The sequence below is a fragment of the Megascapheus bottae genome, chromosome 22, assembly GCF_031878675.1.
Source record: "Megascapheus bottae isolate mThoBot1 chromosome 22, mThoBot2.hap1, whole genome shotgun sequence".
Classification (NCBI taxonomy): domain Eukaryota; kingdom Metazoa; phylum Chordata; class Mammalia; order Rodentia; family Geomyidae; genus Megascapheus; species Megascapheus bottae.
The window spans coordinates 30,170,834-30,185,129 of record NC_143530.1 but is presented as its reverse complement, the minus strand read 5'-3'; the positions used below and the strand labels follow the sequence as shown (position 1 = coordinate 30,185,129).

Here is a 14,296-nt window from a genome sequence, read left to right as displayed (position 1 = left end):
AGAGCTACCTGCATCTAGCTGCAAATCATTTTGAATGACAATTTTTATTATTTTTATGTATAGGAAGCTTACCAGAATACAGTTAATTCAGATTAAGGTTAAATTCTGTAGCCCTTGCCTTTCCTATAATGTGAGCCACAGATGTTGGACTTAAGCCTCCCCAGGGATGGCAGATCTAGTTAGATGTCTTTGTGGTTGTTGCTGATGACTTCTAAGTAGAAGTTTTCTTCCAAATTAACCTGTGTGAAGGCAACAGTGGTACAGCAGCTTCCTGTGGATTAGACATCCCAGCCTTGTCTTCCTTTTGTTACGCCAGAGGGATCCCCATCTTGTGACTTCAAGACAAGGAGGAGAATAACCGGCTCAAAGGCATATTGTACAGCCAGAGGAGAGAAGCAATAGTTATTAATTTCAGAAGCTAAGTGGGGCTTACTGAATTTTTCTATATTAAAATATATATTGGAACTATTTTACAGTAATTTTTTGTGTGTAACACACTCTTATTGGCATTTGGAGTGCTTAAATACTTTAAGATTTTTTTTTTTTTGTCAGTCCTGGGCTTAAACTCAGGGCCTGAACACTGTCCTTGGGCATTCTCATGACTAGTGAGTGCTCTACCACTTGAGCCACAACATCACTTCCAGCTTTTCTATAGATGTAGTACCAAAGGATTGAACCCTGGTCTTCATTCATTCTAGGCCAGCATCTATCACTAGGCAAACTCCAGGCCCATTAAGATTTATTTTTCAGGTTGACAGTACAGTTCAAAAAGTAGAATACTAGCCATGAGCAATGAAGCCCAGTGAATGAGAGGCCTCTAAAATCAAGCCAAGATGTTAAAAAAAATCTATATCTGTCTATCTAGATATATCTATATATCTATCAGCTCTATATCATATCAATCTCACTCTTGAGGTAGATGAGTTAGACAGTTTTTCTGGGTGCTGTTGACTCACATCTGCAATCTTAGCTACACAGGAGTGTAAAATCTAAGGATTATGGTTGAAAGCCAGCCTAGAAAGAAAAATGTCAGATTGGAGATAAGGCTCTAGTGGTAGAATGCCAAGAGTTGAGGGAGGGGGGAGACAAGAGCATAAAGCTCAGAGTTCAGAGCTCTGGGAACAGCACACACACACACACACACACATACACACACACACACACAAACTTATTTTTAGTATGAAAGGAATGAATAAAAAGTTATTGTAGAGCCAGGAGCATGGCCTAGTGGTAGAGTGCTTGCCTAGCATGCATGAAGTCCTGGGTTTGATTCCTCAGTACCACCTATACAGAAAAAGCCTTAAGTGGTATTGTGGCTCAAATGGTAGCATACTAACCTTGAGAAAGCTCAAGGACAGTGGCCAGGCACTGAGTTCAAGCCCTGGGCCTGGCAAAAAAAGAGGTATTATAGCCACAACCTGATTTTCTTAGCTTCCTTAAAATTGAGTTTTAGGCTGGGGAGACAGCCTAGACCTGCAGATAAGCCTGTGAAACACCATCTTTTACAGACCAGAGATTGTATTGTGTGTGTAGTTTGATGGTTCTATCATACATCTTATACAAAGTAATTTTATTTCCTCTCCTCTGGAATTTAAAATTCTTTTGTTTCAGGGCTGGGAGCATAGCCTACTGGTAGAGTGCTAGACTAGTATGCATGAAGCCCTGGGTTCAATTCCTGGGTACCACATACACAGGAAAAGCCAGAGGTGGTGCTGTGGCTCAAGTGGCAGGGCACTATCCGTGAGCAAAAAAGTACCCAATGCCGTGTTCAGGCCCTGAGTTCAAGCCCCAGGACTGGCAAAATAATAATAATAATAATAATAATAATAATAATAATTAAATAAATAAAATTATTTTGTTTTGTTAGCTACTGAAACATAAAGACAAAATCTCCATGCTTCGAGAATTAATTGCTAGAGAGAAAGCATCTCAAGATTACATGACTGAGGTGAGTTTAACATTTATATGCATTGTCTTCAACGTAGTAAAATATAAGTTCATATATTTGGTAAATTTGTTGAACTTCTAACTCAGATAATCTCTTGAATGTTTAAATCAATAAGTATCAGGCTGGGAATGTGGCTTAGCAGTAGAGTGTTTGCCTCCTATGCATGAAGCCCTGGGTTTGATTTCTCAGTACCACATAAACAGAAAAAGCCAGAAGTACTGTGGGCTAAAGTGGTAGAGTGCTAGCCTTAAGCATAAAGAAGCACAGGGAGAGTGTTCAGGCCCTGAATTCAAGCCCCAAGACTGGCAAAAAATAAAATAAAATAAAAATAAAGTATCTATTGTCAAATGTTACAGGTACTAAAAAAAAACACAAACTTTTTTTTATCTTAGGGCGGGGACTTTGATCCAAATGAAACTAATGATTCTAGAGATACATCTTTCTTATTGGCAGCCAAACTGGATAAGTACCACAATCTAAATGAGGAGCTTGACTTCTTGGTAAGAAAGACCTTTTCAAGCCCTGCTATCATATTTATACCCAACACCATTATATTAGCAAGTTTAATATATCATCAAACTTCAGGAAATGTGCTTGTTAACATAGCCACACGGTGGTGTTGTAGCACGACTATTTACTAACAGAAGTACAGTTTTGAAATTTTTCTTGTGTGTATGCCAGTACTGGGACTTGAACTCAGGGCCTGGATACTGTCTCTCAGCAATTTTACTCAGGACTGTCATTCTACCACTTGAGCCATAGCTCTACTTCTCATAATTTGAAATTTTAAATCTTGTCTATCCTGCTTTCCATTTAGACTACTGTGTCTCTCAAAAGGCAAAAACTGGCTGGGAGTTTGGTGTAGCGGTAAGAGTGCTTGCCTAGCATACATGAAGAGCTGGATTCAATTCCTCGGTATCATATACATAGAAAAAGCCAGAAATGGTGTTATGGCTTAAGTGGTAGAGCTCTAGCCTTGAGAAAGTCCCAGGACAGTACTCGGACCCTTAGTTCAAGCCCCAGGACTGGCAAAAAAAAAAGAAGTTAAAAAAATGCAAAAACTAGCAGGGTATCGGTGGCTCACACCTGTAATCCTAGCTGCTTAGGAGGCTGAGACCTGAGGATCACAATTCAAATTTAGTGTGGGCAGTAAACTCTATAAGATGCTCATCTCCAAGTGCTAGAGCACCAGCCTTGAGAGAAAAAGCTAAGAGACAGTGCCGAGCAAGCCTAAGGCTCTGAGTTCAAATTTCAGTACTACAAGAAAAATAAAAGTTATTGGGCTGAAATTGGAGTAAAGCCAGACACAGTAAATATAAGGCCCTGGGTTCAATCTCTAGTACTTGAAAGAAAAAATAATTATTACAGTTCATTCTAGTAGGTGTATATTGAAAAATACTTATGAGTGAATTAATATGATAAGGTTTGTTTACAGTACTCCAGGAAGACAGAAAAGTGGCATAGTGTGGCCTGGAGAGAGATAAATATATGAGATAGCAGATATCTAAACCATTATTCTTCCTTTGTTCTTCTATTCTACATGTTCCCGTGTCTCTTAATAGTTCTCATTTAACAGGTTTTTGTTGTTGTTTGTGTGTGTGTGTGTGTGTGAGCGAGAGGGAGGGAGGGAAGGAGGGAGGGAGAGAGAGAAGAGAGAAAGGGAGAGAGAGAGAGAGAGAGAGAGAGAGAGAGAGAGAGAGAGAGAGAGAGAGAGAGAGAGAGATCGATCTTGCGTGTGGGTTTGGGTCCAAGGCTCTGAGCTCTTGTTCGGCTTTTTTGCTCAAAGCTGGCTCTCTAACACTTCAAACACACTGCACTTCTTGCTTTGTGTTGGTTGAATGGAGGTAAGAGTCTCAGGGACTTTCCTACCCAGGCTGGGTTTGAAATCTGATCCTCAGATCTCATACCTGAGTAGAATTACAGGTGTGAGCCGTTGGCACTTTGCCTCTCATTTACGCACGCTTTATATTTTCTTTTCTTTCTTTCTTCTTCTTTTTTTAACGTGTTAAGATTTAGCAAAGGGAACTGGTGCTGTGGCTCAAGTGAAAGAGCAGTAGCCTTGAGAAAGCCCAAGAACAGTGCCCAGGCAGGACTGGCAAAAAAATAAAAATAAATAAATAAATAAGAAAAAGAAAAAGAAAAAACATTACAGTGGTGCTCTGGCTCAAAGTGGTAAAGCACTAGCCTTCAGCTGAAGAGCTCAGGGAGAGGGCCTGCTCTGAGTTCAAACCCCATGACTGACAAAAAAGCTTAGAAAGAGCTCAAGGACAGCGCCTAGGCCCAGAGTTCATGCCGAGGGACTGGCAAAAAAAAAAAAAAAAAAAAAAAAAAAGTTTAGTGTAAGTATGCAAAAAACCCAACACATCTTTTACCAGGCCACAAATATGGAACACTTCAAAAATTAAGAATTATCATAGAATAAATACTATCCACTATGGGTAGATTCCAGATCAATACAAAGTATTGAGATTTACAGAGTACATATTCTGGGTCTAGAATCTAAAGATTCCTCTGCTTTAGTCATTTTAATTTGTCCCCACATCTGATTCCTCTTCTTCCTTTTTTTCCCTTTTTTCGGGTGGGTCATGAGGCTTGAACTCGACCTCAGCTGTCCCTGAGCTCTTCAGCTAAAGGCTACCACCACCATACCCCTGGGACTGGGCATTGTCCCTGGGCTCTTCAGCTCAAGGCTACCATCCTACCCTTGAGCCAAGCCCCACTTCCCGTTTTCTAATGGTTAACTGAAGATAAGAGTCTCAAGGCCTTTTATGCCCCAGCTGGCTTTGAACCTTGATCCTCAGATCTCAGCCTCCTGACCAGCTAGGATTACAGGTGTGAGCCACTACGCTTAGCTCCTCTTCTTCCTTCACTGAGCTATGGGGAATGAGTTAGTGGAGGAAGGACAGAAAAAGATTCTTCCTCAGAGCTGTGATACTTAGTTGCCAAATTCAAGAGCAAGGTCCATACAGGTGCTGTGTGGAAATCTAGACAAAATGCCTCAAGAAAGCTGGGCGTGGTGGCTCATCCCTGTTATCCTAGCTACTCAGAAGGCTGAGATCTGAGAATCATGGTTCAAAGCCAGCCCCAGCACTAAAGTCTATGAGACTCTTATCTCCAGTTAACCACTAGAAAACTAGAAGTGGCATGTGGCTCAAGGGGTAGGGCTGTAGCCTTGAGCTGAAGAGCTCAGGACAGAGTTCAAGTCCCACTACACACACACACACACACACACACACACACACACACACACACACAAATGCCTCAAGAAAGAGATAGTAAATAGGAGCATAAGTTTCACTGCACTGAGCTGGCAAACAGTGTCTATGAAATCTGAGATCGAGGACCAAGTGAACGAGTGAGTGCTGCCTCTCACCTGACTTCCTGTGTATTGACTCACAGTGCTATCTCCTGCTGTAAGATCAAATGCATATCAGTTCACTCTACTAACCCACAGTTTCTCTTCCTTTATTCAATGCTGTTTTCTGTTTGTGGAGGCCTTGATGGTTTCCCTTTCCCTAGCATCCATCCCTGATGAGACATCAAGGAAAAGACACCATCTTCAGAAGAGAAATCACATAACCACATAACCATGTTCAAGGTTATCTAGTACTATCTTCCATTGCAAAAGAAAAATGTTGCCACTGTCCTCCCCTATCAATTCTTGCACAAATATTACTTTAATTCTAATAAAGTACTCTTTGGCACACTTTCATGTGAATGTTTTTATAGCCTCTATCTTACAAATTTTTGTCTTGAACTTTTTTAAGTTTTAAAATGAGCTTTTAATGAAAAGACAAGTCACAAACTAGAAGAAAATTTTTGCAAATCACAGATCTGATAATGAACTTGTGTGTAGAATATATCTTTAGAGAACTCTAGCTGGGCACCCAGTAGCTCACTCCTGTAATCCTAGCTACTTGAGGCTGAAATCTGAGGATTGGGGTTCAAAGCCAATGCAGACACAAAAAACTCTGAGATTCTTTTATCTCCAATTAACCACCAGAAAATTGGAAGTGGTGCTGTGGCTCAGTGGTAGTGCTAGCCTTGAGCTGAAGAGCTCAGGGACAACTTGCAGGCCCAGAGTTCAAGCCCCACAATTGACAGAGAGAGACAGACAGAGAGACAGAGAGAGAGAGAGACAGAGAGAGACAGAGAGACAGAGAGACAGAGAGAGACAGAGAGACAGACAGAGAGAGAGGGAGAGGGAGAGAAAGAGAGAAATTTTTTTGCCAGTCCTGGGCTTGAGCTCGGGGCCTGAACACTGTCCTTGGTCTCTCTCAAGACTAGAGCTGTATCACTTGAACCATACCACCACTTCTGGCTTTTTCTATGTATGTGGTACAGAGGAATCGAACCTGGGTCTTCATGCATGCTAGACAAGCACTCTACCACTAGGTCAAATGGGCTTGAAGGTTGGGGGTCAGGAGTCTCTCAGTTTAAATCCTGAAAAGTACATGAGACTCTGTCTCCATGAATCAACAAAATACCAGACTATAGGTGCGACTCAAGTAGTAGAACACTAGCTGTGAGTAAGCTTGTAACCTCAACACCTTGAGTTCAAATGCCAGTACTGGAAGGAAAGGAGGGGGGTAGGGGAGCAAAAAGAGAGGCAGAGAGACAGACAGACAGACAGACAGACAGACAGACAGAGACAGATACAGAGAGACAGAGACAGAGAAAGGAAGGGAGGGAGGGAGGGAGGAATGGAAGAGGAGGAAGGCAGAGAAAGAGAAAAGAGAGACAAAGATTTGAATAGACACATTATGAAGAACACACATTACATTGCCAGGAGTTTGGCCTAGTGGTAGAGTGCTCACCTAGAATGTATGAAGACCTGAGTTCAATTCCTGGCTACCATATACACAGAAAAAGAAGTGGCCCTATGGCTCAAGTGGCAGGGCTCTAGCCTTGAGCAGAAAAAGTGTCCTACTTAGGATAGTGCCCAGACCCTGAGCTCAAGCCCCAAGACTGGCAAAAAAAAAACCCACATTGCATGGATGGCAGCTATCATCTAAAAGGATCCCCAACATCATTAAGTACAAATTAGTGAAAACATCACATGCCTAAAATTAAAGACTGACCATACCAAGCACTGAGAGAATGAGAAGCAATTACAACTCTCATATATTGCAGGTATGATGTAAAATGGTGCAACCACTTTGAAAAAATTTTGACATTTTCTTAAAATAGTAAACATATACCCTTATCATTATACTTCTAGATATTTATCCAAGAGAAATCTCTGTTCATACAGAGATGTATACATGAAGGTTCACATATACATAATAGTCCATGACTGAAAGCAATCCAAATGTCCAACTATGGTTGGATGAACTTTTTAAAGTTTATTATATCCACACAATGAAGTACCACTTAGTACTACTTAGTAATGAAAAAGCAAAGAACTGCCAAATACAATGAGTTGTAAAATAAGTGTGCACTGAAAAGAAATAGAATGTATGAATGCTATTTGATTTTATTATAAAAAAATTATTGAGGGGCCAGGAGTTTAGTCTAGTGGTAGAGTGCTTGCCTAGCATGCACAAAGACCCAGGTTCGATTCCTTGGTACCACATACAGAGAAAAAAAGCTGGAAGTGGTGCTGAGGCTCAAGTGGTAGAGCTCTAGCCTTGAGAAAGTCCAAGAACAGCTCACACCAGGACTGGCCAAAAAAAAAATAAAAACAAAAACAAGTATTGAAAATACAAAGTAATCTACAGTGACAGCAAGCAGGTCAATGGTTGCCTGAGGCTGGTGGTGTGAAAGTCAGGGACAGACTGGGGACAGGCAAGGAGAGATCTTGCCTAAGCAAGAGGAAAACTTAGGTGGTAAAGGTGGGAATGCTGCCAGTGTTCATAGTTTGATTGTGGTGATGGTTACATATGCCAAAACTTATCATATCGTAGTCTGGAATCCTAGCTCTTATGAAGTTGAGGCAGGAGGACCAGGAGTTTGATACAGGGTGATTCTAGAACAAAACAGAAACAAACAAACCCTGACCAGACTGCACATTTTAAATATATGCTATTTTTGGATGTCATTTATACCCTTAAAGTAAACTTTACAATCTGTAACATATATAAAATCTTTTATTCCTTTTTATTGTAACCTAAACTTGCTTTTGTAGAACTATTTCTTTGTCTCTAAAATTTGTATTTTCTTATAAGAAATCTTTTGCTATTGTTTCATCTGAAGTTAGAAAATTTTAAAAACTCCAGTCTGTAAACTTGTTACTACTCTGATCTTGAAAGTCATTCATTCAAAACATGCCATGAAGTTAACAAAGAAAAACAGATTTTCCTGCTGCTTTTTTTTTTGCCAGTCCTGGGGCTTGAACTCAGGGCCTGAGTGCTGTTCTTGGGCTTTCTCAAAGCTAGAACTCTACCACTTGAGCCACAGTATCATTTCCAGCTTTTTCTATGTATGTGGTATCAAGGAATCGAACCCAGGTCTTTGTGCATGCTAGACAAGCACTCTTCCACTAGGCCAAACTCCCGACCCCCATGCTGATTTATTAAGATGGGTGAACTCCTTACTCCAAGTAAAACTAGGAGAGACAATAACATGGAATGGAAAAAGGCCTACACGAATGGATGATAACTGAATTCTAGTGTTTTCTACTTGTAGTCACAGCCTTTCAAAAATCATAAATTCTCTTTACTTTGGTACCATCAGCTAAACTTAGGTAATATCTGTATTACCTACTGTAAATGATATATATATATATATATATATAATCAAAGCAGTAGGGACACTGTTATGATATTGTCCTCTATAATGAAATAAAAGGCCAGATGTGGTGGGGGGAACACCTGTAATTCTAGCACTTGGGATATAAAGTGGGAGGATTCTGAGCTTGAAGCCAGTATGAGATACATAATTGTGGCCTTGTCTAAAAACAAAAGAAAAAACAAGAGCTAAACTGGGTGCCAATGGCTTATATCTCTAATCCTAGCTACGCAGGAAGATTGAGGTTCAATGCTAGCTTCTGAAGATAAATCCAAGAGACGCATAACCAACTAACCAGCAAAAATTCAAAAAAAGTATTTTGCTCAAGTGGTAGAGAGCCAATCTTCAAAAAAGCCAAGTAAGGCCAGGAGTTTGGCCTAGTGGTAAAGTGTTTGCCTAGCATGCACCAAGACCCAGGTTCAATTCCTCAGTACCACATATGCAGAAAAGCTTGAACTGGTGCTGTGGTTCAAGTGATAGAACACTAGCTTTGAGGAAAGCTCAAGGACAGTACCCAGGCCCTGAGTTCAGTCCTCAGAAGTGGCAAAAAAAAAAAAAAAAGAAAGAACGAGAGAAAAAAAGAAAAAGAAAAAGCTGGAAGTGGTGCTGAGGCTCAAATGATAGAGCTCTAGCCTTGAGAAAGCCCAGGACAGTGCTCAGGCCCTGAGATCAAGCCAGGAATGGCAAAAAAAAAAAAGCCAAGTAAGTTCTGGGAATGTAATGTGGCTTAGTGATAGAGGGCTTGCCTAGCATGCTTGAAGCCCTGGGTTCCATTCCTCAGAATCACATAAACAGAAAAAGCCTGAAGTGGCACCGTGGTGGTAGAGGGTTAAACTTGAGCAAAAGAAGCTCATGGACAGTTCAGAGCCTGAGTTCAAGCCCCAGAACTGGCAAAAACAAAAACAAAAAACAAAGCCAAGTAAGAGCACTAGGCCCATGCCTGGAGCTGGTGGCTCACACCTGTAATCCTAGCTACTCAGGAGGATCTGAGGATTGAGGCTCAAAGCCAGCCCAAGCATGAAAGTCTGTGAGACTTTTATCTCCAATTAATGACCAGAAAATTGGAAGTGGCACTGTGGCTCAAAGTGGTAGAGTGTTAGCTTTGAGTAAAAGAGCTCAGGGTAAAACACCCAGGCCCAGAGTTCAAGCCCCACAACCTCGAGAAAAAAAAAAAAAGCACTAGGCCCTGAGTTCAAGCTTCAGTACTGGTAAACAAATGAAATAAACATTTTTTTTTTTTTGCCAGTCCTGGGCTTGGGCTCAGGGCCTGAGCACTGTCCTTGGACTTTCTCAAGGCTAGCACTCTACCACTTGAGCCTCAACACCACTTCTGGCTTTTTTCTATGTATGTGGTACCAAGGAAGCAAACCTGGGTCTTTGTACATGCTAGGCAAGCACTCTACCACTAGGCCAAACTCCTAGCCCCTCCTTCTTTTTTTGAGCTGGTTTTACCCTCAGGACCTGGACACTGTCCCTGAGTGTTTTTGCTCAAGGCTAGTGCTCTACACACTTGAGCTACAGCTTCACTTCTGCTTTTCTGGTTGTTTATTGAAGAGTCTCATGGACTTTCCTTTGAACTGCAATTCTCAGATCTCCACCTCCTGAGTATCTAGGACTACAGGTGTAAGCCACGAATGCCCAGTTTAAACAAACATGTCTTTCTTGGTGATGTACATCATAAAGCATATTGTCTGACCAATAAATAGGATGGTTGAAACTGGTGAAAAAAACTGGCCTGGGGGGTATAGCTCAATGATAGAATATGGTCCTGGGTTCAATCCCCACCCCCACCCTCAATGGTCATGGGGCCTGAACTCTGGGCCTGGATGCTGTCCCTGAACTCTTCAGTTCCAGGCTACCGTAACCATACCCCTTCTGCATTTCTGCATTTCTGGCATTTAATTAGAGATAAGAGTCTCTCATCTTGGGCTGGGCATTTGGCCTAGTGGTAGAGTGTTTGCCTAGCAAGAGTCTCATGTTCTTTAGTGCCTGAGCTGGCTTTGAACCAGATCCACAGATCTCAGTCTCCTGAGTAGCCAGGATTACAGGCATGAGCCACTGCACCTGGTTTATATGCCATTTTTTAAAGGGAATATTATGAAGATTTGGTGTATGCTGGGCAAATATTCTACCACTGAGATATACATTATATATAATATATATATATATGTTCAGAGAGAGAGAGAGGGGAGATATAACTATAGATATCTCCAGCCTACATAAACAGCTTTTAATTTTTTTTTGCCAGTCCTGGGCTTGAGCTCGGGGCCTCAACACTGTCCTTAGACTTTCTCAAGGCTAGAGCTCTACCACTTGAGCCTCAGCACCACTTCTGGCTTTTTTTCTATGTATGTGGTACTGAGGAATCAAACCTGGGTCTTTGTGCATGCTAGGCAAGCATTCTACCACTAGGCCAAACTCCTGGGTCAAGCTTTTAATTTTTAATGTTTTCCTTGGAAAACAAAAAACAGACCATAGGTAAGAACATGAAATATATTAGGCTGTACTTAAAACAAACAAACAAACTGGTGGTCATTTATTCAAGGACGAGAATATCTCTTGACCTACATATGTCTTGCTTTCCTTCAAATAGAATAATGTGTATACATTGACTATACAAAGAAAGAAGATTGTGAAGATTGGTCCTAATGGGTGTTTAGTTATTTGTAAGGCAGTTTCATAGTATAAAGTAAAAGGTAAAATTCTAGAATAACATGTGCTCATCTGTTTATGTACAATTTGACCAAGATCTGATTCACAGCATCCTATCATTCACCAGTTGTACAACAATGTAAGAGAATTTTGGAATAAAGTATAGATAGATCACTGTCTTTATTTGTTCTTAACACCCATATATAGCTCGTATGGTTGTTCCAGGTTAGTATTTTCACTGATGTTTCTCCATAGATCACAAAATTGGGAGGTCTCCTAGAGTCAAAAGAAGACCACTACAGCAGACTCATTGAAGAGAATGCCAAATATCGAAGACATGTAGGCAATCTAATAAATAAGGTACAGATTTACTTACTGAAAATCTTGCCTGTTAAAATTATTCCACAAAGCACGATGCCGGTGGCTCATGCTTGTAAATCCTAACTACTCAGGAGGGTGAGATCTAAAGATCCTGGTTCAAAGCCAGTGTGGGTAGGAGTCCTTATGACTTTTTTTTTTCTTTTTGTCAGTCATGGGGCTTAAACTCTGGGCTTGGACTCTGTCCCTGAGCTCTTCAGCTCAAGGCTATCACTCTACCACTTGAGCCACAGCACCACTTCCAGTCTTCTGGTGGCTAAGTTAGAGATAAGAGTCTGGGCTGGAGATAAGAGTTCATGCCTAGGCTGGCTTGAACATAGATCCTAAGATCTCAGCTTCCTGAGTAGCTAGGATTACAGGTGGGAAACACCAGCACTGCCTTGGGACTCTTACCTTCAACCACCAAAGAAAGCCTGAGGTGGAGCTGTGGTTCAACTACTAGCTTTAAGCAAAAAAGCTCAGAGACAGTGCCTAGGCCCTGAGTTCAAATCCCAAGACTAACACTCAGGATGTATCAATGAGATGGATCTCATGATGAGTCAGTGAGACAGCTCAAAGGGATGTGAGGTTTGCTACAGCCACATTTACATTCCTCCCTTTAATTCTGTGATGCTATGTAAAATGTCCCCACTAGCCTTATAGCTGGCTAGCCAGGAGGCTTGTGTGTATTCATGCATTTTGCTACAGGCAATTCAAAGTCTTAGTATTATGGTTTTACTTTCATGACATTTTTGTTAACTTAGAATTCCAGGTTTTTTTCTTAACTTATTTTTGTGTGCCAATCCTGGGGCTTGAACTCAGAGCCTGAATGCTTTCCCTGAGCTTTTTGGTTCAAGGATAGCACCCTATCACTTGAGCCAGAGCTCCACTTCTAGCTTATTTTTCGTGGTTAACTGGAGACAAGACTGTCTTGCCCAGCCTGCTTTGAACTGCTATCTTCATATCTCAGCCTCCTACGAGTGGCTAGTATTACAGACATGAGCCAGCAGTGCCCAACCTAGTTTACTTTTTATAAACTGCATCAACATTAGGCCTATACTAGTGGCTCACATTTGTAAACCTAGCCACTTAGAAGGCTGAGATATGAGGATCCTGGTTTGAAGCCAGCTCTGGCAGAAAAATCCTCAGACTCTTTATTTCCAAGTAACCAGCAAAAAGCTGGAAGTAGAGGTATGGCTCAAGTGGTAGAATATCACCCTGAAGAGAAAACGCTAAACAACAGTGCCAGTATTGGCACACACACACACACACACACACATTTTGAGCAATTAGATTGCATTCTTGCATTCCTCAGTTGATACACCATAGTGTGAAAGATCACCAGATCACCACTGGTACACTAGTGCTGTCACTTTGGGGCTTTACCTCTGCTGCATGATGAACAGGCATGTCATAAATCTTCTGCTATTCATTTTACTGATCTCTAAAGACAAGGAGGATGCTTTTGTCTGTTGCAAATATTTCATTAATTATAAATAATTGAACTTCAACTTGTAGAGTTTTTTTAAGTGAAGGAACAATCCAATAAAAATACTAGAATTTTATCAATGTATGTGAATTAATGCACCTTCTATCTGGCAAATATCATGTAACCCTTTTACTAATTACAATAAAAAAAATTAAAAAAAAATACTAGAATTTATCAAAAAAATAATCTATTTGGCTTGTTTTGTTCAAGGTAACATCATATGAAGAAATCATCAAATGCGCTGACCAAAGACTAGAGATATCTCATTCCCAGATTGCACAGTAAGTTGCTAAACTTTAATTTTGTAAATGTGTATTAATATTTCATTCACTGTCTTCTCTAACTCTTAGGAAGAGGAAAAACATGGAATATATTCTTCAGAATAATTTGAATTATGTTCTCAGGGACATGATTTGTATTTGTCTCAGGAAACCTATTTTGTTATTTCCTTAAAGCAGGCTTACAACAATGGGGAATGTATTTCTTTTTCTATTCCTGGAGCTGAAATTCCAGTTCTGGGTGTTGTCCCTAAGCTTTCTGATTTAAAGCTGGCACTCCACCACTTTGTACAGTTCCACATCCTGTTTTTTGTGATTAACTGGAGATGAGAGTCTTTCTTGCCTGGGCTGGTTTCATTTTTTTGTTGTTGTTTTGTTTTTGCAAGTCCTGGCTGATTGAATTCAGGGCCTGGACATTGTCCTTGGACACTTTTTGCTAATGCTCTGCCACTTGAGCCACAGTGCCACTTTTTCTGTGTATGTGGTACCAAGAAATTGAACCCAGGGCTTCATGCATGCTAGGCAAGCACTCTACCAGTAGGCCATGCTCCCAGCCTGGCCTGGGGCGGTTTCATTATCTTCAATTAACCATCAGAAAACTGGAAGTGGCACTGTGACTCAAAGTGATAGAACACTGGCCTTGAACAAATTGCTTAGGGACCATTGCCAAGGCCCTGGGCTCAAAATAAGTTAATTAATTAATTAATTAATAACAGAAAATTTGCCCATAAAAAGCTGCCAGTGGCTCACAGTCATAATCCTAGCTACTTAGGAGACTGAGATCTGAGGACCCTGATTTGAAGATAGCCTGGGCAGAAAAGTCAGTGACCCTCTTATCTGTGG

General features: G+C 40.9%; 1 protein-coding gene across 10 annotated transcripts in view; it reads left to right on the top strand.

Annotated features, from left to right (window-relative positions):
- The window catches only part of Cage1 (cancer antigen 1), a 51,718-nt gene that overhangs the window by 27,674 nt on the left and 9,748 nt on the right, over window positions 1-14,296 (top strand). For 7 of the 10 annotated variants that reach the window (XM_090356435.1, XM_090356430.1, XM_090356432.1 and 4 more), the window contains 4 exons: window positions 1,868-1,948; window positions 2,341-2,448; window positions 11,585-11,689; window positions 13,386-13,456. In XM_090356435.1, coding sequence (XP_090212561.1) covers window positions 1,868-1,948; window positions 2,341-2,448; window positions 11,585-11,689; window positions 13,386-13,456 — 365 coding nt within the window. Of the gene's footprint in view, window positions 1-1,867; window positions 1,949-2,340; window positions 2,449-5,442; window positions 5,661-11,584; window positions 11,690-13,385; window positions 13,457-14,296 lie in introns of those variants that run through there. The other 3 variants (XM_090356433.1, XM_090356438.1, XM_090356437.1) reach the window with 3 other exon arrangements.